Raw genomic sequence first — 23,081 nt, 5'->3', positions numbered from 1 at the left:
CCCCCCGCAGAACCCACCCCACCCCGCAGAACATCCCCCCACCCCGCAGACCCCCCCCGCAGAACCCCACCCGCATACACACACACCCCCCCCCGCAGAGCACCCCCCCCCGCAGAACCACCCCCCCGCAGACACACACCCCCCCCCCCCGCAGAGCACCCCCCCCCCGCAGACACACATCCCCCCCCGCAGAACCCCCCCCCCCCGCAGAACACACCCCCCCCCCGCAGAACACACACACCCCCCCCGCAGAACATCTCCCCCCCCCGCAGAACACACCCCCCCCCAGAACCACCCCCCCCCGCAGACACACACACACACCCCCCCCGCGGCCCCGGCCCCGGCCCCGGCCCCGCTCCGCCGTGCGGGGCTGCTGCTCCGGGCCGCGTCACGCGCCGTTTCCAGCCCTGCGGGATTCCGATTCTGCAAAAACATCCGGCGCCCGGTAAAACCTGAGCGCTCCGTGCCGCGCTTCTGGGCCCCGGGGGGCGGGCAGCCGCCGTGCCCCACAGCCCCACAGCCCCCCCGCGGACCAACCCCGGCCCCACCGCAGCCCCCGGCAGCCGCCGTGCCACGGGAGATGCGCTGAAGGGCACCGAAAGCGCGGCGGGAGCGGAGGGGACCAGCCCCGAACGGCCGGAGCTCCGGCGGAGGGCGGCGGGCCCGGCCGGGGCCGGTGTGAGCGCGGGGGGGCCGGGCGGGGGCGGCCCCGGTGAGGCGCCGCCGGGCCATTTAACCGCGGGCCGCGGTGGGTTTGTGCCTCGGTGCGGTTTGGGCGGGTGAGCGAGCGGGGCTCTGCGGCCGGGGGGGGGTGGGGAGTGGGGAGTGGGGAGTGGGGAGTGGGGAGTGGGGAGTGGGGAGTGGGGAGTGGGGAGTGGGGAGTGGGGGTGGGTGGGTGGGTGGGTGGGGGTGGGTGGGTGGGTGGGTGGGTGTGTGTGTGTGTGTGTGGGTGTGTGTGTGTGTGGGTGTGTGTGTGTGTGTGTGTGTGTGTGGGGAGGGGGTGTGTGTGCGGGGAGGGGGTGCCTGTGCCTGTGCGTGTGTGCCTGTGCCTGTGCGTGTGTGCCTGTGCGTGTGTGCCTGTGCCTGTGCGTGTGTGCCTGTGCCTGTGCGTGTGCCTGTCTGTGCCTGTGCGTGTGTCTGTCTGTGCCTGTGCGTGTGTCTGTCTGTGCGTGTGTCTGTCTGTGCGTGTGTCTGTCTGTGCGTGTGTCTGTCTGTGCGTGTGTCTGTGTGTGTGCGGGGGGGTGTCGGTTAGAACAGCCCTCAGGGAGCCGAACGCACCTTTCCGCCGAGCCTGCGGCGCGCGGGGGGCGGGTGCCTGGGGTTCGGCTTCGAGCGTGGCGGGCGGCCGCGCTGAGGTGAGGGGCGGGGGGGGGGGGGGGGGCACCGCGGGCCCTGTGCCGCGCTCCCCGGGGCCGCGTGTGGGGGGGCCGCCGGGCGCCGGGGCTGAGGGACCCGCGGCGGGAAGGGGTCCCGGCGGCTTGGCGCCTCCCCGGGGCAGCGGCGAGGCTGCTGGCGGGGCCGCGCCGGCCGCGGAGGGAGCCGGTTCCCCCGCCCGGGGCGGTGAGGCCGCGCTGGGGGAGCGGAGGCGCGGGCCTCCCCGCCGAGGAGCCGAGGGGCGCCGGCAGCTCCCCGCCGGTCCCCGCGGCCCCTCCTGCGCTTCGCCGTGAGGTAAAGGTGCCGCTTTATTGCTGCGGTGGCGTATTGGATATAGTAAAAAAAACCCGCCGTGCTGCGGGGCGTGCTGGCTCTCACGAGCCTTATAAAGACTGTCCTCTGTCAGCTGTGGAGGGGCAGAGGGAGGTAACAGAGAATTAAGCAGAAGCTTGTCCGCTGGTAACAGAAGTCTGAGGCTGCTCGAGGATGCTGGTATTCACTAGTGTATTTTTCTTTTCTTTTTTTTTTTTTTTTTGTACTCATATCTCATTAATTAGATGTGCTTCTCTTAAGATCAGCAGAGCAACACTGGGCAAAATGACAACTGTGAGGTATGAACAAGGGGCTGAGCTGACAGAATCATCCAGGTGAGTGAAATGAACTGCGCCGTTGCATGGGTTTGGGATTGAAATATGCTGCGTGTGGTCCCCGGTGTAGAGTTTCTTAGTGCTTTAAATATAACAAGGAGAGTAATGATAGAGCGCTTGAAGCCTGTATAGCATATAGACTTTGTATTTCTCCCTTAAAATGCTGTTGTCTGAGAGGAGTGGTATCTTTGAGAGCAATATGCTGTCTTGATTGACTTCTTGCAAGCAGTTAAGAACTAATTAAGAAGTATAGAGCACCCAGCTCTGGTATAATAAGCTCATGGCAGTAAATCCTGCTTTCTTTTAGCATCCAGAAACACTGGCAAGGTCTCTTGTTGAGCAAGATGCTCTTGCTCCGTTCTCCTTAAAAGCCTCAATTCTGAAGTTCCCTTTAGCTGTGAGCAGTCAGAAAAGTTTATGCTCTGTGTGGAGAGTGTGTGTGGGGAGGAAATAAGTTCTTCTAGTATATTCTCATTTTCTTCTTTTCCATTTCAGTAGTCAAAGACTAGATGTGGTAGCTTGTGACTGAGAGTTTGTTCCAGCTTGGACAACAAGTAGATGTAGAGTGCTCAGCAAAACAAACTCCCTCTGAGGAAAGCATTATCTAGAACTGAATTTTTGTGTGAGAGCACAGTGGAAACAGTGTACTCAGGCTTGGCTTCTGTTTTCTTTTTGTGTTGAAGATTGGCTTCCTAACCCAAAACACTGCTGTTGCTCGTTCTTATTTTGGCTTATTTTAATCACAGTAGAGGATAAGAAGGTGGCATTTGGTGCACTTCATGTGTCTACAAGTATAAGCAAGTGACCTGCAGCAAAATTGCTGTGGCAGCAGCAACCTGTTTTAATGAGTGAAGCATTTCAGCTGCACATTAAGTGGAAACTCCTAAGTGAATATACCGTAAGAATAGCTGGGCAGTAAAGTTGAGTGGCCATACACCAACAGAGCTTCGCTTCAGTTCTGGGAACAAAATGAAGATACTGGAGCTGGAAAATTAGCCTTAAATGCCACAGTTGTTGGTGGGGTGTGGAATCATTCCTCTCTTCAGGCTGGTACTGAGTGCAGGTGGCGAACCATCCGTATTGGTTGCTGAAACCGTAGGAAACGTATCATTAAATGTTTTGCTTAAAAAGGGGTTTAGCCGGCAGTGCTGGTGCATGGGTCCATTGTGGAGGATGAAGAATACATGGGTCCTCTGTTACACTAATACTTCAGGCATGCTCTATTGCCTCAGAACAGCATGGAAACATCAATATTGACTATTTGTATGTCGTTGCTCCTGCCCAAGAAGCAATGATGCCAGAGGCAGAGCCACAGCAAACACTGTGGTTGTGCTCTTACGCAGCACAGTATTTCTGTGGAGCAGGCTTAATTAGAAACTCCTGGATTTGGGTATTACACTTTTTCTCTGAAGTCGTCATGTGGCCTTCAGAGCTTCTCAGGTGGCTGAAAAAAAACTTGATCTAAAGAGACCCTTTTAAGGAAGTGATGGCAGGCAGCCACTACCCCCAAAATATGCTGTTCCAGCACTAGCTCAGCTGCTGCTGCTCTGGTCTTCCAGTTTCCGGTCTGGTATCCTGCTCTGCACAAAAACATCTCTGTGCTATGGCTTTTCCTGGTGGAAACATTCGTTCTCTGAACAAGTAGTTTACTGTAATAGCGTTAATGTCATTTGCACTCTCTGAGGCAATTTTGCATACATATGTTTCCAGCACTTCCAGAGTCTGGACTGGACTGTTAAGTCCTCAGTGGACTCTTGGATGCCCTACTTCAAAGCCTTTTGTCCTGTTGCTGAACACATCTGTTCCCTTCCTCCCCCAAAAAAAACTTTTGAGAGGTGGATTGCTGACAGGAACTAGGTCAGCACAAGCCAAGGGGTTCTGCTGCGCCGATGTATGGGAAGTCTTTCCTCCCCTGGTACTGTGCCTGTGCTCTGGCCCAGGCTGCTGTTCACTGCTCGGCTGATAGGTAATGTTATTTTCTCTGGAACAACAAAGGGTAGCAATGTATAAAGTTGACATCTGTATCAGTATGTGACTTACCTTGTCCCATTGCCAGCTCTCCAGCAGCAGAAGAGCCCACAGTAAAGATTGATGATGGTCGTGATGAGGATATTGAACCGGACAGCTGTTCCAAGTAAGCTAATGATATATCAAAGCCTTGCTTACCCCCAGAAGTGGAAAATGTTGAGACAAAATAAGAAGGCAGATGGCTTGCTGAAGTAGAGATAAGCCCAGTAAATCACTTGATATTGACATTTGTTCTAGTACATAATAAAGACAAGTAAGTTCAGGGAGCTTCTTCGTGCCTCTAGAGGTGAAAGCCCAATCCAAGAACTAGCTACAAGTCCATCATATTATGGAGAATGAGTAGTCCAAACTGTGTTGATTAAACTTTCCCAAAGGAGTGAGTTTGGGAGAGCACAGAAGAGCAAATGCTGGTGAGAAAATTAGGAGAAATGAGGTATCTGGGGTAAATGATAAGCATCATGCCCTCATTGGGAATAACCTGTCTGAACTTGCTAGTGATTAACTCTGTTCTTGAAGTGGTTGTTTTCTAACAGTGCTTAACTCCTGTCATCAGATTACTAACTCTTCTAGCATATTCAGTCAAGTCAGTGACAAGTGAGTAGACTTGTTTCTCTGTTCCTGCAGCTCAAGAACAGTAAGATTAAGCCTGTTATCTCAGTTCTCCTATGTGACAACACGTCTTTCTAGAATTCAGAAGTTGGAATTTACAGATGCATTTCACAGAGGCTTTAAGCCGAGTATGTGAGCAAATGTGCCGTGTTCTTGTCAACTGATTCAAGGTCTTGGCAGGCCGAAGTGGAGTGGTGTGCATATATTTCAGTCTGTAGTGCACTTAATAAAGGTACTTGTCCTTAGACTGTGGAAGCTGAAGTCTCGGTGTACCTGCTACGTTTGCACTGTAGGATTGACTGGGCAGAGGCATAGACCAACAAACTGCTAGTGTAATTATTGCAGTACCTTCTTAGATATTAGACATTGATAAATGCGAGGGCAGCCTCCCCTATGCTAGGCTGCCTTTAAGAACAGACCTGTTACTACATCCTTGACTTCTGTGGGAAAAGTGGGTACCACGACCTGAGTATCCCCTTCCTGCTTGAGGGTGCAGACGTTTGCTGGTTAGACCTTGCTTTTTAGTTTAAAGTATGAACCTAATAATGAGAAGTGTGAGTTAATTCAGTAAGCCCAACAAGATGCTTCCTCAGCACTTCAAAGACATCTAGCCTTGTCTTAAACGGAGTTATTGAGGTGTTAAGGATATGCACAAAGTGAAATGCAGTGCTCAAGTTATCCTAGAGGAAACAAGTAGCTCAGGATCACTGGGGGTGCAATATGCATTGCTGAGCTGACAAAGACTTCCCGTAACAGTGGTATCTCTAATGGTGGTGAGGAGGGGAAGTGTAGTAACTGTATACAACAGGAAAGATAGGGTAGGTATGTGAACAATACAAAAGGAATCTACCAGTACTGTTTGCTAGTATGTCAGAACTTTTGGTAGGTCCTACTGTTAGTGAGGTATTTGGAGAAGGTGTTTTCTTTTAAGTGTCTAAGAAAAGTCTCTGTGCTCACAGTAGTTAAATAATCCCAAGATTGAAAAACAAATTGCCAGTCTGTTAAGTAAACTGTCAGAATTTGAGATTTGCATGTAATTGCTTCTACCTTTGTTCTTTGTGTAGCCTAAAGAGGCTTTAAGCTAGTGAGATAGTTGCACAAAGGCCTAGCTTTAAACTAGAAGGCTTAAAGCACTCCAGATAATCTTCTGTAACCGAAAACAGGAGATGGAACACTTCTAAGGCTGGAGATAACTCTCACGATTGAAAGAGCTTGGCTCCAGCAACTAAGTTTCTTAAAACACACTTGAGTCTTCAATCTGAAAGCCAAACCAGTATTTCCTTTTAAAGGTAGAAGAGAGATTTGTCATCTTTTATTCCAAGAGTTATTAACAAGTGCAGCTTTTTCCAGGTCTGGGGGGGGGGGGAAAAAAAAAATATCCTCTGATACAAGAAGCTAATATCTTGAACAATATACCTTAAGAGATGTTTATCCTTTAATAGTCGTCTTGACCAGTAGCTATTACATAAGCCCACTTTGTAAAGTTTGTCAGTGGGTATTAAGCCAGACTTCTAGTGTCACTGGAATTGTGACACTGACTAGTGTTATGCATAAGTACTTGCTGCTGTACTTCTCGGGTCTGTAGCTGGTGAATACTTTTTCTCACAAGTGGTCAAAGCATTGCTTCGAGTACTGTCTTAACCTATATACTTTGTGAATGCAACTGAATAATCTCTTCTTAAATAAATCACGACTATACAGAATTCTAAACCCAAAAGAATGTAACAGTGCTCTTGTGTCTCATGCCAGTAGCAAAATGTCACTTGTCTTGATGCCAATTCTCTTCTTTTGCAGTGCAATTAGGAGAAAAATTTCCCCATTTGTGATGTCATTTGGATTCAGGTAAAAGATCATGCTTGTAATGATACGGGCAGGGTAGAAATAGTCTTGATTTCTGGTGTAAGAGCTTGGAATGTTCCTTGAACAACAGTGACTTCAGCCTGGTCTGTCTGGAAAGTACTGCATCCTTTACCACCCCGAGAAAGGGTGACTTGAGAAAAATGCTTTCATTGGGAAAGAAGTATTAAACAGCTATGACTACATTCTCCAGGGAGAGCTGAAAGTCAGAACTGTAAACTTGGAGAAAAGCTCTTTAATGGCTTATTCCAGGCTGTGGCAGCCTTTGAGCAACCAGTTGGTCAGCTGTATGTAGTCTAAGTGCTGAAACAAGGTAAGCCGTTAAAGACGGTTATTTTTCAGGGACTACAGTAAGTCACAGGTGGGAGGGAAGGTGAGTAAGCTGAAAGACAGCACTGACACTCATCTGCCTTAAAGCATTTAGGTTTGCACTGCCTCTAGGTAGCTGTGGGATTATAGGTTAATAACTACAGCTGAGTCCGAGGTAAATCTACAATTCCACATGGATGATGCGCTCTGTGTGGATCACTTTAATGCAGTTTGAATCCTTCAGCTGCTTATGCAAGCAGATCTCAACCTGTGTATAAGAGAACACACTCTTGCTGGAACAGCTTAACCAAAAATCTGGGCTTATGCTCTTCAGTCAATAAATGTCAGCAATTCGTTCCTACCTCTCAAGGTGACTTGTATTTTTCTTTTTGCAGAGTATTTGGAGTTGTACTTATCTTTGTGGACATTATAGTTGTTATTGTGGATCTGGCCATCAGTGAGAAGAGGAGCGTTAGAGATATTCTTGAAGGTGTTTCCCTGGCAATAGCACTCTTCTTTCTCATCGATGTTCTTCTGAGGGTGTTTGTTCAAGGGTAAGACATGGGCACAAATTAAGTCAGTGTGGCAAGTCCTCCAGCTAGTAAGGAAGCAATACGTCAAGCTTGGACTATGAACGTGGATGCCCTGTGGGCTAATTTTCTGATCACAGACAACGGCCCCATCTTTTCTTGGCTATGTACGTTGGCTGTTACTCTTCTATAGAATAATCCGTAGAGTGCTTTTGGTATAAGTGTACACTTGGAAACTGCACCAGCTTGGCTGTGACTTGTGTGTAGACCAGGTGTAATATTATTTACTTAGTGAGTCTTCAGGGCTTGTTGTTAAGGACTCCTTCAGGAGAGTTTGTCTCTAGCAGTAGCTCCGTTATAGGTGATTCTCTTCCTGAAAGATGTATTTCAATCTTTGCTACCCATATGGGCATCTGTCTAAAACTCTCCTCTGTTTCAGCTTCCAGAACTATTTCCAGTCCAAACTGAATATTTTGGATGCATTAATAGTGGTGGGCACTCTGTTAATTGGCATGACGTATTCCTTCTCTGACCTTGCTACAGCAGATCAGATACCAAGGTAAGAATGGTATGGCAGCTGTTAAATGTGAGCTTTCTTTCCTTTGATAATCTTCTAAGAATTTTCTTGGCCCCCTCTAAGCTAGGTACTAGATCATACCAGTATCTACCAGTGCATACCAGATCACGAGTATGCTGCGATTGTATTTTGTGGTACGCACTAATGAAGGACAGAGGCACCTAACATTGGCCTACAGTTATACTGTAGACTATCCCCGTCTTGAAGGCAGTGTTGACCTAAACCCATCAGTTGGGGTAACTAAAAGTGAATAGTGAGGCCATCAAACACTGTGACTCAAAGCATTTTTTTGGGGGGAAGGTGTGCAGCAGCCCTGGTAGAGAGGAGACTGAAGGTCAGCAAGAGGGGTTGGATTATAATAACAAATGGAACAGACAACTGAGAGAGGATCTCCATCTAATGGATCTTGAAATAGAAAGAGTTGTCACACTGTCTTGTTCCCTCCACCTTGCTTTCCCAAGAGCCCCAGGGTAACATATGTTGGAATTTTCAGCCATGCCATGGGGAGGGGAAACACGTGGTTTATGTGCATAAGTCAATTCAAGTCATATTTCCATCTGATTTCTATAGCTTGATCAGATAAACTAATCTTAGAATTGTAGTTCTGGAATGGATTCCTCTCACCGGTTATGTGTCCTGGGTTTGAATTGGTGAAACTCACTTGTATCAGCCAGGGAGAGAAGTTGAGCTCTTCTTTTTTAAAAAAAAAAAAAAAAAAAAAATCATCACCAGCCCCCCAGTTCGACTGGCTACTGGGCACAAGGAGGGAAACATTCTTCTAGGAGAAGCCAACTCAAGGTCTAGTTATTGAAGAATCCAGAGCTGGACAAACATCTGGAAGTTCTAGTAGTCTTTTCAAATGCTGGCTAAACTCACTTTTCAGAAAGTAGAACTGTTGAAGGAATAGCTTTTGCAGCCTCAGAATCATAAAAGGCTCTTTCCCTCTAGGTCTTTTTACACATTAATCTGAGTTTAATGATTACTTCCCATCTCTATGGCCACATTTTTCTAAAGCAGCTTTTATCTTATGACAGCATCCAGTAGGAGAAATAGCACTGTGACAAGGTAATCTGCACTGCTGTCTCTACTAGGCTATCTTAGTGGTAGGCCTGATCCTACACTTGACCCATCCTGTTGTAGGTTTGGTGGGTGCAATTTTCTCGTATTCTGATTTGCTGATTGGGAATGTGGAATAGGCTTTTGGGTAACATAAAAAGGAGTTCACACTGATGCTCTTGAAGATACTCAGCTGGGGCCTACCAGCTCACCCATGCAATTCTTGAGGCCCTCTGTGTGGCTTCTTTTTTTAAGGGCTCTTCAGGTCTGTTATGACCAAAGTGTTACTACCTGACACCAGATGATACCTCGGACTGGGCCAAATCCCAGATCTTGAAATGAGATGGTCTTCCCACCTAATGCTCCAGTAGCGTCCACACAATCCAGCTAATTCCCAGCAGCCTACCTGGGGTTTATCACTTCTCTTTCCTCATAGGCCTTCCTCAGGAAGCAAACAACAGTCTTAAAGCGCCTGATGCATCTCAGAATAATTACAATCTGAGCAGTTTTTATGTGGATGAGAGCAGATATGTGACAGGTGACACTTCAGTGGCAGTCAGTAGAGATGACATGCCCTGAGGGAGGTGTATGGTCTCTATTTCTAGTCTGGTTTAGCTGGGTGTGCATTGGGACGGGTTACGTGTTTCTTCAAAGTCTGACCTATAAAAGGACACTGAGGAATGAGAGCTGGGTATCGGTCTGGGAGCTAATGCTTAACTGGTTAACTTCCTGAAGGGAAGAATGCAAACTGCTTATATCTTGAAGAGCTACTGCTCACATTTGTGGTTCAGGCTGGGGAGAGGGCCTATGGTGTCTTCACTCCAGTGTTGGTTCATCTCCTCGGCTGTTAGCTCCAAGGGAACTCTTGAAAACAGGGTGATCCTGGACTAGGAAGGAGCTGGGGGAGAAGCTGAAGCTTTCCTCCAGTTGTCCAGGACAACCTTGTCTTTCTGACTTTAAGCTCCACATCAGTGGAGAGCAGACTGTCTTCAACTGGAGGTGATGGGATAATATTTCCATAACATTTGTCCCCCTTACTGTAGGTATTCACCAGGATTCTTACCGAAGTGTATCAGGATCTGAAGTCTGTGCGTGTGCTCCTTAACAGTGTATGCTCACATACCTCCTTAAGGAATGAAAGTTAGTTTGCCCTAGTCCCTAACGGTATGCAAAGGCAGCCACCCCCTGTCAGTTGTTTCTGCAGAACCATTCACATAAGCATCTTGCCTGCTTCAAAGTTCAACAGCAGTTCAAAGTTCCTCAAACCAAATCATCTGCTTAGGTTGCTGAATGATTAAACACAGGGTTTGTACTGATCTGTTCTCAGGTTTCTTAAGTCATGTCCAGCTTCTCTTTTCAGCTGTTTTTCAGGTGGCTACTTACACCTCAATGTATACTTCAGAACAAGCTTCAAGGAACAAAAAATGGGGGTAATAACATAGGTAGTGTTAAAGGAATCGTTGCTTACTGGGCAGAGGTGCCTGTGAAAATCTGTTCAACCAAATAGGGGGTTTCCTACTTCTGTTAGCTGTTCAGAACATGTACTTCCAAAAAAAAAAAAAAACCACAAAAAAACAAACCTCAATAAAACAATGGTATTCTTCAAGCATAGTCCTGAAAAGTATATGAAACAAAGCTTTAAACTGTCTCTGAAACATCTTTTAAATAGTTTTAAGATTTGCATCTAAGTTTAATTGTGTTCATTTTCCTTCATGGTGAATCTGACTCTCATCTAGAATGGTTACTCTCTTCCGAGTTCTGAGAATTGTCATCTTAATAAGAATATTTCGCCTGGCTTCACAAAAGAAGCAACTTGAAGTGGTGACCAGGAGAATGGTAAGTTGGCCTCTTAATACCTCTAGGCTACTGTCACTGTTTCCAACTCCTATCTGTTTCTTCAGGCAGTTGTCAGTGGTGAGTAGCCCGACTGCCCACAGCCTATTGGCCTGCAACTGATCATATTGCCCCAGCAGCATGTCTGTTCAGTGCCCCTGGCAAGGTACCAGAGCTCTGCCTCCAAATTCTCTATAGCTAATAATTCTTAACTGTGTTCAAGTAAGCAGCATCTTGACCTGGAATGAATGCCAGCGTGTCAAAATGATTGCAACACCACCATGTGTCTCAATCGATGATTTCTAGTTTGTGTTATACATAGGTGGTTGTCCCTCATGTAGGGGAGGATGGGAATTTTAATGCTTCTCCTGCATATTCCAGGCAGAACCAAAACAACCTAGCTGTTGAAGCCCTGTCCATTGTAGTTGCCTATTAATTTCATCAGGGGCACTAAAGTGGTACTTGAAGCTTTAGGTATGTCCTCTTGCTCGGGAATAACAGTCTTGGTTATGCTGCCCCTAACTCTTTCCTTCCTTCCCTCGGCCCCCAAACACTCAAATAGCCATGAGAGACTCATGCTGCGGTCTGCAAAGAATCTGCAGTGTTCTTTCCACTAGAACAAGCTTTGATACCTCAGGGTAAAAATTTTGTATGGAGCCTCTACCTAAGAGCTAATACTATAAATGTTGTTCTTAGCTAATGCTGTGAACTTTGCTGTAACGAAGGGAGGCTCTTCTGCTCATGACTTAACTTCAGAGTCTAGATGGTGTTTTTTTTTCCTAGTAACAGGCAACACTTGTTGATTTTTGGCATTCCTTTGGAAGACTAACCCTGCTCTTTTGACAGGTCTCTGAAAACAAAAGGCGTTATATGAAAGATGGCTTTGACCTGGATCTCACTTACATTACTGGTTTGTAGAAGCAAATGACACTTTGCAACATGTTATATCCTGCTAACACTAGTTATTCAGTTAAGTGCTTGACATGGAATACAGGCAATGTTTTAGACTAATGAAACTTAAATATGAAGTCAAACCAGACCTAATCCTTTTCTGTGAGATTGTGAAATATGGATTCCTGACTCTGACACTGTTCCCAGGGATTAGCCTTCTGGGAGAGAGGTTGTACATGCTGTATGTAATGATAGAAATTCTCCTGAGGCCTAGGGAACCAGAGCTGAGAAACCATTGACTAACTCAGTATGCTTGCCTGTGAGCCTGTGGAGACTGACACTTAAGGGTAGCCGATGCTTCAGGAAGCATTATTTTCCTGCTCTAGCTATACTAAACGAAGAAGAAAACCTGTCAGAAATGGGTAGGTGGTTCTTATGATTAGGGCAAAAATAAGCTGTTTCGTAATGATGTTGCTCTCAATCATGTAGTTCCTACACGTGGGAAGCGTTTCCCCTGTTACTTCTGATTGCTGTCTCTTCCACAGATCGCATTATTGCAATGTCATTTCCATCTTCTGGGAAGCAGTCTTTCTACAGGAACCCTATAAAGGTAAAAACCTCTCATCTACCAAGTTCAATATTTCTGAATGCTGTTTCACTTCTAGGTTCCTGCTAATTTGCATGTAGACTATATTGTCAAGTCAATCCTAGTCCTGCTCTTGTGGCTGGTTGGAATGATTAAATGGTGGTCTCCACTGTGCTGCACTGCTCGTGTTCTAGTCTTCTAGTTAAGCCTAGTGGGATGTATCTTGCAGTGTGCACACTGGTGCTCTGATGCCGCTGTTCCTTGGAAATGCTTCAGAGAATCAAGTCAGTTCTGTCCCAGGCCAGAAATAGTATGAGTGATGAGAACTGTATACTCATCTAAATAAAGCTTTAAAGGGTCTGTGTTAGTGCCCTTAGAGCTATGTTGCCTGGTATTGTGGAAACATAAATGTGTAGGGCAGGCAAGACAGTTGCAGTAATACTTTTATTCCAGACAAGAACTTGAGCCATTGGGCTGGAAAGGCCTGCTGTCCAAGGGGGGGTTGTGAATGCAGTTCCTGACTCTGCTTGGGGAATGGGGGGATGTGGTGGCAGTGGAAATAAATAGGAGAGCGCTATCTACTCTGAACTTGGATCTTGTTATTGCTTTAGGAAGTTGCAAGATTTTTGGACACCAAACATGCAAACCACTATAAAGTCTACAATCTCTGCAGTAAGTATGTTTAGCTATCGAAATACTGCTAAACAGAAAAGTATTTCTTAGAGGTAGGATGCTGGCAATACCAGATCTCCAAGAATTTCAGGTCTGTCAAAAGTACACAGCTGTCTCTGACTACATTCTGTCCTAAATGTGGCTATTGACTTTGAGTATTTAATATATTGTACTGAAGCTTGCAAAGGAGATGCTGGATGCCTTGCAGTTTAGACTTTCTTATTCACGCTGAACAATTGCTTCTATGTTCCAAAACTCTTAAAGTGGAAAACTAAACCTGGGCTCAAACTTGGTGTGATGTTGGTGGGTTTTTCTGATGAAAGCCTAGAAGAATGAGGTGAGTGAATAGCTAAAACCTCTTGTATTTAGAGGTGGCTCAACCAATGAAAAATACTTCAGGAATAACTATCCTGTGGTTTCTGCTTTCATAGTAGAGCATCAGAGCTGGAAGCAGACAAGGTGTGATATAGAAGCATCAGTACTGAAGTCCTGACAAAGTAACTGTCCCTTAGCAAGCAGAGGGATGGAAGAGAGGTCACAGAGGAGGAGTGTGGTGTTAGCAGCGCTTTACCGCTCTGTAGGTGGCCATTGCTGTGGTTGACCCTGACAGTAAACCAGAACTTTAACTTTCAGATCCCTAAATAACCCATATGGAAAGGAACGGCCGTCTGGGCCTGGAGATGAATTTTCACTCAAGTGAGAGGTGTGAAACTAGAAGCTAAGCAAGCACGGCTTTAGCCAAATTACTTCAGTTTTTCCACTTTGATCTGTCTGTTTTTACTACTGTACTTTAAACACTAATCTATGCTCAGACTAGCAGTTGTAGGTCATGAGCCACTTCTTTGTTGCAGTCCTCCTCCCCTTCCTGGCATAACTTCAGATCTTCTTTTGTAGGCGAAAAAGGCTATGACCCCAAGTATTTCCACTACAGGGTAGAAAGGATCTTTATTGATGACCACAATGTCCCAGCGCTACAGTGAGTCTTGTCAAGAAAAGCCTACATCATGGTAGTTCTATGTGGGCATTTGCTTTGATCCACTAATTCTCCTCTTATCAAGGGACATGCTGAAATTCACTGCCAGTGTCCGTGAATGGATGAGTCAAGATGAAAAGAACATTGTAGCAATTCACTGTAAAGGAGGCAAAGGTATGACCTCTCGTGTGTAATCTGGGTATGGTACAAATTACACATGGTTCTTGTCACGGCTTCTCTGATGGCAGTACAGCCTTAAGCTGTAGCGTGAGATGGGTTTAGAGTGTAACTCGACAGATCCTGCAGACGCTGTGATGACTAGAAACAGTAGTGCTGTGTGTTTAGTATTACACAGCCCCATTTCTAGGTAGCCTGAATTGGTGGTTAATCTAAGCTGGCATCCGATCTCTTAAAGTGATCTTCAGTAACTCCCTGCTGCCCTGGTTGCTGGAACAGCAGTCTACCAGGAGAGGCTGGGGACAGTGAGCTACTGACACTGCGACTATCAAAAGTGTTAAGCTGCTGCTCTGGTTCCCTGGCAGCCAGCCACCCACACTGAATATCCTGCACTGTAATATACCTTAAGCTTTTTAATTTCTTGCAGTGAAGGAGTGGAATGTTGTAGGATCTTATCTTCATTTAAGATCCAGTAGTTACACAAGTTATTATGTGATAGTGCAATGTAGTCTCCTGGGGACAGGCTAGTCTAAGCTACTGCATGTGAGCTGATCTGTGGGTGCTTTCTGCAACCTGTAGTAGCGTGGGGGCTGCTGAAGTGCATTGATAGCTGTGCAAATAAACCAGACTTCCCTGCAAACATCTGTCACATTTGTAGCTGCCTGCTGTTCCTACTGCATTAAACCAGGCTTGGCTTAAACCAGGTGATTACTTAACATAGAGAAGATTCTTCCCCCCACTTGAAACCACAGTTTAAAAGGTTTTTGTAAAACTGAACACTGAAACTACCTGCTGGCAAAACCCAGCTTGAACAACAAGTGTAGGGAGGGGTGACTTGACCTCTAAGAATCTAAATTCAGAACTGAGACTATATTGGGGTCTTTGTCAGCAGTCTTGATGCTGCCTTAGTAGAGTTAGGGGAAAAAAAAGTTGGAGCAGAGAAGCAACTCTTGAGGCTTAGAGCATTGGCAAGTGCCAGTCTATAACCTAATCTAGTAGTGTGCACTTGACTGTCCCCTGCTAAATGGAGTATGCAGATACTGCCCAGCTTCCCAGGTATCACTAGGAATGCCTCAAAGACATGTGGGGACTGCTTTCAAGGAACAAGCTAACAAACAGCAGTATATTGTCTTTAACTCATTCTTCCTAGAAATATAGGCACCTGACTGCTCTAGTGTCACTCATCTCCTGTTATCTCTTCTATTTCAAAAGTTACAACTTCATCTTCACAAAAATAATCCCAAATACCTTTGAACTTCTGTAGTTCAACCTGTCTCTTCTAATACAGGCAGGACTGGAACAATGGTCTGTACCTGGCTCATAGACAGTGACCAGTTTGAGAGTGCAAAGGTAAAAACTGGTGTTTGTTTTTGATTCTTCTAGTAGTCAAAATATCCCTTTAGTACTTACTTAATTGGTGAAATGTACTAATACTCAGCAAAAAGTCTATACTGGAAAAAGGATACTGTGAACAATTTGTTTTACAAGAAACTTCTTGCAAATCTTGCTACTACGTAAAATCCTTTCTGGTGAAGACTGTTCTTGATAAGGAAGAACTGGGAAAGTAGCATTTAACAGGATAGCAATTTTAAAGCGCTTTTTTTGGAGGCATAATAGACTCACAATCTGGAGGTACAATTTTCTTAAACTGTAGATGGCTTCTGAGCATGCTCCACTAAAGATAGTGTCACTGATTTTAAGCGCAATTTTTTCCCCGACCTCCCTTTAAGTAATGTGAGGCATCAAAAATTGTCTTGCCTTGACTGCCAGCGTTCCAGCAAGAAGCCCTTGTGGGGAGAGGGAGAAAGATCACCAAGTCCCAGCCAGGACAGATGCGTGTGCTGCTTTAGTATCCCAGGTCTGGTGTATGAATCTGGGGACCTGGCTTGCAGAAGGCCTGGGTCACTGAAAGGAGTCTGGCCAGAATGTGTCTCCATTTAATCACTTGTTTTTCTCCAAGTTTGGTTTGTGAGGATCTGAACTAGTGCCCAGCTCAGTTTGCCACAGACCGCCTGAGATGTCTAGATGGTTCTAAAGCAATTGCTTGAAAAGGATGTTGCTCTCCTCGTTCAGTGAGCTTTTCAGCACTCTTTCATGGATGGACAGACTTAATGGATCTGACTTCCTAATTAGTACTTTCTTATTGTAGTTAAAAGCCTCCTTTTAGAAGGTACCAAAATGACTGCTGCACATTTTCACTTGTATTCCCTTACTGGAATTGGCTAGTGTTATTCCAGTTTACTGTCCCCTCCTCAGGAAGGGAAGTGGTGGTGGGATGAGTATCTTAACCCTTTAAATTATCTTCCTATGTAGGAAAGTTTGGACTACTTTGGGGAGAGGAGAACTGATAGAAGCACAAGCACCAAGTTTCAAGGAGTTGAAACTCCATCCCAGGTAAGTGTGAGCAGGTCTGGGAACAGCAGCCAAACCAACACGAGCTTTGTGAGCGCTTCTGCTACCCAACCTTGCCCGCCTCGTCTCAGATATGTAGTTCCTACTGATGCTTAACTCCTGAACTTTCTGTACTCTTTCTCTAAGGGTTGGAAGACTATCAGCTGGTGGGGTTGCACTGTATCTTCCCTTGCTCCCATTTGTCCAAGCACATTCCTTATGCCTCTCTCTGTACTATCATCAAGTCTGAACTATAGTATCTAAGACAATAGAATTGTTGAGAGTAGGAGAGCTTTCGGTCCAACCCCCCTGTTCAAGCAGGGTGAGCTAGAGCAGGTTGCCTAGGGCTGTGCCCAGTCAGGTCTGGGATATCCCCACACGTGGAGACTCCACGACCTGTCTGGGCAGTCTGTTGGGGGGTTTGCCCACCCTCGCAGGAGCATGACCTTGTAAGACAGTCGGGCTGTTTATCAAGGGTGCCCCGAAGCCTGCAGCCTGGCCTGGGGAGGGCCATGGCACTGCCATGGCTGGGTGGAGGAGTGGATCCTCTGCAGACTGCGTTCACGAGGAAATACTAAAGCTATTGCCTCGGACCACAGTCTGGGGCTTTGCTCGTTTTGAATCCCTGTGTAGTGTGAGATGAAGCTGGTGACAGAGGTACTTCAGTTGCTGGCATAAAATAGAATGGAAGTACACCTGTCCTTCAGAATGTGCTTCTGTAAAATGAAAGTATCTTGTACATTTAAACATTCTGCCCTTTAAAGCGACAATATAAAAGCTCCTCACTTCTTGCTGAACTTGAAGTACAGAATTCCTCTTAAAACATGAAGTTTAAATAATTCTTGAAAATGTAGATGTTGAATTTGTGTAGAGGATTGTTTGAACTGGGGAGGGGAAGGAGAACAAATGGCTGCTTTCTTCTTGGATTTGGACTTAGAGCTAAGAACTTTGCATAGAAGATCTTTTTAATCCTACTTCTTGCCTAGAATTAGTCTGTATGGAGTACAGAAACTGCATAATGTATCTGGGTTTTTTGCATTACAGAGTAGGTATGTTGGGTATTATGAGATCCTGAAAAACAAGTATAACTTGAAACTCCCACCAGAGAGACAACTCAAAATAAAAAACCTCAAAATCTACTCTATACATGGTAAGAACTCTTGAATTTGGGCACTCCTCTATCTGGTAATGGTTTCCTAGTATGGGCAGCTGATCTCTACTGTCTGTCTTGCTAAGCCCATGGTACAAATATAGACTTAATGGGCTTTGAGAATTAAAATGGCACAGTTCAAATGAAATGAAGAGCGTTTTGGAGTGCAATTGCCCCGTGTATTCTGTCACTTTCTGGGTGTCTGGTCAAATGGTGGCTCGCGTACAGCCCGCTCTTGGGATTTCCTTTGGGAGAGGAATCACTCTTCAAGCGAGATTGACTTCACGTCTGGAACTGGATTCACTAATGTTTCTCAGCTTGATAACCATACCTGTTTCTGTATGTATGCACTGGCCATTTTGATAAAGGGCTGGAGGTTCAGCACTGCTTGTTCATCTGGACTTCAAACCGCTGTTCTTAATCAGTGGAACTCGCCTCTACGTTATTCTGTTCGTGCTCCACTAGTGGGATTCACTGCTACTTCAAAATACAGTTGTCAACCACTGAATCTTGAGCTACCTTTAGGATTTGAGTTCTCTAAAGTCTGTAGCAAGGCATTCTGGAGAGAAGGCACTCTTGAGTATGATTGCACTTGGTTTCATGACCGCTTACGTTTCCAGGTAATGTGTGTTCTATCGCATAATGCAGTCTTTTCTTCCTAGGAGTTGGGAAAGGCAACGGAACTGATATGAAGGTGCAGATAATAGTGGCGAAGCAAGTTGTACTACAATGTGTATGTGCCAGTCAAGAAAACTGCAAGGTGAGAGTACTATGAAATAGTGTCACTTGAGTCACAGGAGCTGAAAGCTGACTTACCAGTCAAAAATATCTTCCTGTAAAAGTTGAATACTGGATATAAAACTGTCTAAATAAGTGGATGCTGTAAATTCTGAGAGGATGAAAAAGCTAGGCTTTGCTAAATCACAGGCAAATTAGTGGCAAGATAGTGAAAGATTTCCCTAGAAGTCAAATAAATGCAGTAACTCACTCTGTTCTGAGTAGTCTAAATTGTTAGCTATTACTCTAGCACTGCTGTTATATTTTATACCAGGGATGAGTAGGAATTGTCATGAATTGGTCCCTTGTCTCTGCAGTAACTTTTCATAAATGTAATACTCTGTTATCCAGCTCTTCTTCGATTCTGAAAGTGACTCTGTAGTTATTGGCTTGGAAGACAGCCCTGTTATCGGTGGTGATGTGAAAGTCAGATTTGAGTCGTGTTCCGTAAGTATAACAGCACGGGGACCTTCGCTCGAGTGTGAGGAGGGGCTGCAGTGCAAGGGGCAGCTGGGCTGGCTGTGCTGCCTGGGGCAGAACCCCTGTTCCTCCCCACTCCTGCTGCGGGGGGTGGCCCCTCTGTGCAGGGAGGGGTGCAGCAAAGGTTGTGACAGCAGCCTGTGCGGGCAGGGGAGGCGTCTGGCTGTTCGTACAGTACAACCAAGACATCTTAGCTGAGTGCCTGCTGCTTCTAACATGGTGTTGTGGTTTAGGCCTGGTTGGCAGCCAACCACAATGCAGCAGCTCTCTCTCCCTTCCCCTCCGGCAATGAGAAGGGACAGAGAGCCAGGCTTGGGGTTCAAGACAGGACTGGGATGGGGGAAAATCCCCCTTTTATGATCACGAGCAAGAGGCAGACTTGTTAGGGGAAGGAAAAAAAAACATACATTTATTACAGACACTAACAACACATAACAGAGTAGGACAGTGAGAAGCATTGTCACATCTTGAGAACACCTTCCCCCACCCCTCCCTTCTTCCCGGGCTCAGCTCTGCTCCCGATATCTCTACCTCCTCCCCCAGGGGCGCAGGGGCAGGGAATGGGGGGTGCAGTCAGCGCTGCCACTTCCTTCATCTTCGGTGAGGGGAGTGTCCAAAACTTGTTCCCCCTGCTCCATCGTGGTCCCCCTCTCACAGGAGACAGTCCTCCACAAACTTTCTCGGACTTGAATTCCTCCCATGGGCCGCAGCGTTCCCCACACTGCTCCGTCATGGGTCACTAACTCCCTCCGACTGGATTCCCTCCCACGGCTGCAGCCCTTCCCGAGCTGCTCCGGTGTGGGACCCCCCGCATGCTGCAATCCTCCCAGCGCTGAATTACAGCAGTGGGGCTGCCTTTTCCCATGAGACCCCGGCCTTCTTCGGGCACAGAACCTTGATTTTCTGAGCAGGAGCAACAGGCCATAAATCAGTGTCTGCTCCACCGTAGATCAACATGGGTGGCAGGGGGGGGCCGCCCTGCCGTCTCCCCACAGGATACAGGGGGGTCTCTGCTCCGGCACACCTCCCCCCTCCTTTCTTCCTCCGTTCCCCCACTGACCTTGGTGTTCATGCAGCTGCAGCAACTCCTCCTCACAAGTCCCACTGCCCGTCACCACGTCCCTTCTTAAATATGTTATCGCAGAGGCGCAGCCGATGGGCTCAATTTCCCAAACAGAAGTGGAGCTGACGTGGAGCTGGGGGAGCTTCGAGAAGCTTCTCACAGGGGGCCGCCCCGATAGCCCCCTCCCCTGCCACCAAAAAACTCCACCACTCACTCAACCCAGGACACATGGGTCTCCCTTCATTGCATTAAGTTTCAGTAATGTAGTCCTAAAACAACTTCAATGAAAACAGTGACTTGGGTGTGATACTTGGGTTCTTCGAGTGTACTGACTCTGGCACTAGCTTTGTAAACCAAACCACTGAGGCGGGTAGGTACTCCTGCTCTGCAAAAATTGAGTCACGGAGTCCTTAAACAAGGCCTTTCCTTTTAGGATCTCCCAAAAGGCTATGACAATTGTCCGTTCTTCTTCTGGTTCAACACTTCCTTTATTGAAAATAACAGGTAAGTGATCACAGTGACTACCTTCAGATCCTAACTGCTGGTGTCTGAACGGAGGCGCAAGCTCATAAGCGTTGTACTGAAGGTTGAGGTAGCTGGCTGCTCCAGCCTGCCTTAGCTTCTGCGTGGGCACCAGTCTGGCTCTCAGCTGTGACGGGGGAGCAGGCAGCTGGTGCACACTCGCTTGCACTGTGCCAAGTGTTTTAAACATATGTGAGCTGCTCTTTATCTTCCATTACCTGAATCCACTGGACTCTTTCCTCTGCACTCTAAGCATTGTTAATGAACTTGACTTCAAAAAGGTAATGCTGCCTATTCAATCCAAGGGCAACTCTGCCATCCTTTATAGCATGGCTGCCTGAGAGGCTGGAACTCATTCGGCGGCTTAGCAGGCAAACGTATTAAGACCTGAGTTGGAGGGAGTGATGCTTGGGATCCCAAACAAAGGCTCTTTTACTGCTTCTCGTGCTTTTGTTGAAGTCAGAAATTACTGTGGCTTTTCTTGTTGAAGCTAGAACTCCTGGGGAAGCTCCAGCCACTGAAACTTGGGCTTGTCTGTCTTGCATGGGGAGTGATATAGAAATGCAGAGGCAGGAGATCCTTCTCTTCTGTTTACCAGACTTGACAGATTTAGACAGAGGAGCAGTGAACTTAACATGTGAGGTAATTATTGTGTTCTCCGTGACTGGAGTATGAAGGAAATTATTTAACTGATCCCAGCAGAGCATGAGGAGGGATAGTTATGAACATAGACTCATAGCTCTAAGCTTCGTTTGCTGAGCCAGCAATGCACCTGCAGTCTAGGTGCAGACATCTAGCTAGACCAAAACAGTGCTGGCAGAAATGGATGCCTGCTGCCTGACAGTCCTGCAACAGTGCCATCTCAAAAGTTTCATCCAAGGGCTTGTTTCCTCCAAGGCTAGGGAAGATAGCCCACCAGACCTTCTCTTAAACGGAATTCAGTCCCTTTCTGCCTAGAGAATTCTGGTAGATCTGAGGTGGACTAGATCTGATCAGACATGAAACTGCTGTTAGGGCTCTGTACCTGTAATTCAGCCACAGCTGATGTGTAAGTGCTATTAAGTGATAACTAGATGTGAATTTGGCAAGCATTAAAAGTGGAAAACATGCCTGATGAGCTTGACTGATTACTGGATCAAATGCTTGCTGTTGGGAAGGTCAGTTGTTAAATTCTTCCCACTTGCATCCCGTCAGGAGGCCTTGAGCAGAACGTAACACTAGTTTTACTCTAACAATCTTGCCCTGTGGAGCTCTGCAAACAACCCCAACAAAACAAAACAAAAAACCAACAACCTACAAACCCATCAGATTGACTATGTTTCTGAGACGACTTCAGATCCAAAGCCCTGTGCAGGCATGGCTGATGTCTGAACTCAAGATCTGGGGCTGTATTTAATATTTCAGGGCTGAGCTTGAATTTCTCTTGGCTGACTGAAAGGAGAAGCATGTCTTTCAGCCTAAAGTATGCTACTGAATTTTGTCTTTCAGACTCCACCTTCCCAGGAACGAGCTGGATAACCCTCACAAGTCTAAAACATGGAAAGTCTATAGCGAGACGTTTGCTGTGGAGGTGAACTTTGTTGAACCGTAAGGGAAAGTCAAAAGAAGGGAGACATGTAAAATTAATCTCTTCCTGGAGAATGCCTTGCTGCTTCAGTATAAAAGGAAGCAGTCTCCTTTTGATGTACTTAATGTATTTCTGTGTAGATACAACTTCTCAAATAAACTTACATGGAGTTCTGTTGTGCAGAGCAATAATACTCTGAAGAGTTACTTGGTATCAGCTGGCTGTCATGCTAACGAGCTGTTGGATCCTTTGGAGCTTAGATGTCTCTACATCCAGGTAATCCCTACTTTATTAATCCAAGACAATTGTCTGTCTTTAAGCAAGAGCATAACCTGATGGTGGGTGGAGACCAGCAGTCTGCAGGAGACTGCTGGAAAAAATCCGACACCTTCCCCTGGTATCAGGGGTTTCCACGGGTCGGTAGAAAACTCGCTCCTTTGAGCTAATGCTGCACATGCTCCCTGACACCTCCTGAGCTGTACAAAGACCCGTCATGCCCACACTGCCAGGATGCTCATTCTACTTCCAGCTGTTCTCAGCAGCGCAGCTCTTCTGTGGAGACTGTTCATGTCTTCCTTGATGTGAAATGTGTGGAGGTTAGCTGCTTGGTTCTGTGGCTTTCTTAGTCTTTTTGCTGTTGGGAACCAAGAGTGGAAGGGCAGTGACACAGCGAGGTACTGGCTGTGGAAAGCTAATGAAGTGAGCAGAGAGGTCCCGTGCCATACTGCTGCTCACTTGGGGGTAGTGGTGTACTGCGAAGTCAGGCGTGGACTCAACTTTTGCTACTGCTGTGTAAACCATTTGGTATTTAAGAGCTGGGCTGTTGGCGACTCCCACTGTTGGAAGCTGCTTCTGTCAGCACTGTACTTCGAGTATGGAGGCCGAAACCTGTCTTGAATGACCAAGTGTTCCACAGCAGGGTGCAGGTGCAGGGTGGAGTGAGCCTGGTCACACGTAGTCCAAGCTCCTGTGCAAACCAGGCCCAGCTAGAGCAGGCACTCACCCTAGTGCA

General features: G+C 46.6%; 1 protein-coding gene across 8 annotated transcripts; it reads left to right on the top strand.

Moving 5' to 3' along the window:
* The first annotated feature begins 331 nt into the window (after positions 1 to 331).
* Positions 332 to 22,257, top strand: LOC104362265 (phosphatidylinositol 3,4,5-trisphosphate 3-phosphatase TPTE2). Of its 8 annotated transcripts, none has more exons than XM_042806202.1 (19): positions 332 to 445; positions 1,948 to 2,021; positions 4,078 to 4,155; positions 6,453 to 6,500; positions 7,220 to 7,378; positions 7,794 to 7,913; positions 10,724 to 10,823; positions 11,667 to 11,730; positions 12,257 to 12,321; positions 12,909 to 12,969; positions 13,864 to 13,945; positions 14,028 to 14,116; positions 15,408 to 15,469; positions 16,433 to 16,513; positions 17,555 to 17,660; positions 18,323 to 18,420; positions 18,789 to 18,884; positions 20,414 to 20,484; positions 21,991 to 22,257. In XM_042806202.1, the coding sequence occupies exons 2-19, from the start codon at positions 1,972 to 1,974 to the stop codon at positions 22,091 to 22,093; spliced, it is 1,533 nt and encodes a 510-aa protein (XP_042662136.1). In that variant the 5' UTR covers positions 332 to 445; positions 1,948 to 1,971; the 3' UTR covers positions 22,094 to 22,257. The 8 variants fall into 8 exon arrangements, with proteins under 8 accessions (XP_042662136.1, XP_042662129.1, XP_042662134.1 ...); XM_042806195.1 differs by having other exon boundaries at positions 332 to 660; positions 1,932 to 2,021; XM_042806200.1 differs by having other exon boundaries at positions 332 to 676.
* Positions 22,258 to 23,081: the final 824 nt, after the last annotated feature.

The sequence above is a fragment of the Tyto alba genome, unplaced genomic scaffold (assembly GCF_018691265.1).
Source record: "Tyto alba isolate M040663 unplaced genomic scaffold, T.alba_DEE_v4.0 Super-Scaffold_45, whole genome shotgun sequence".
Taxonomy (NCBI): Eukaryota; Metazoa; Chordata; class Aves; order Strigiformes; family Tytonidae; genus Tyto; species Tyto alba.
This window is presented reverse-complemented; position numbering and strand designations above follow the sequence as displayed.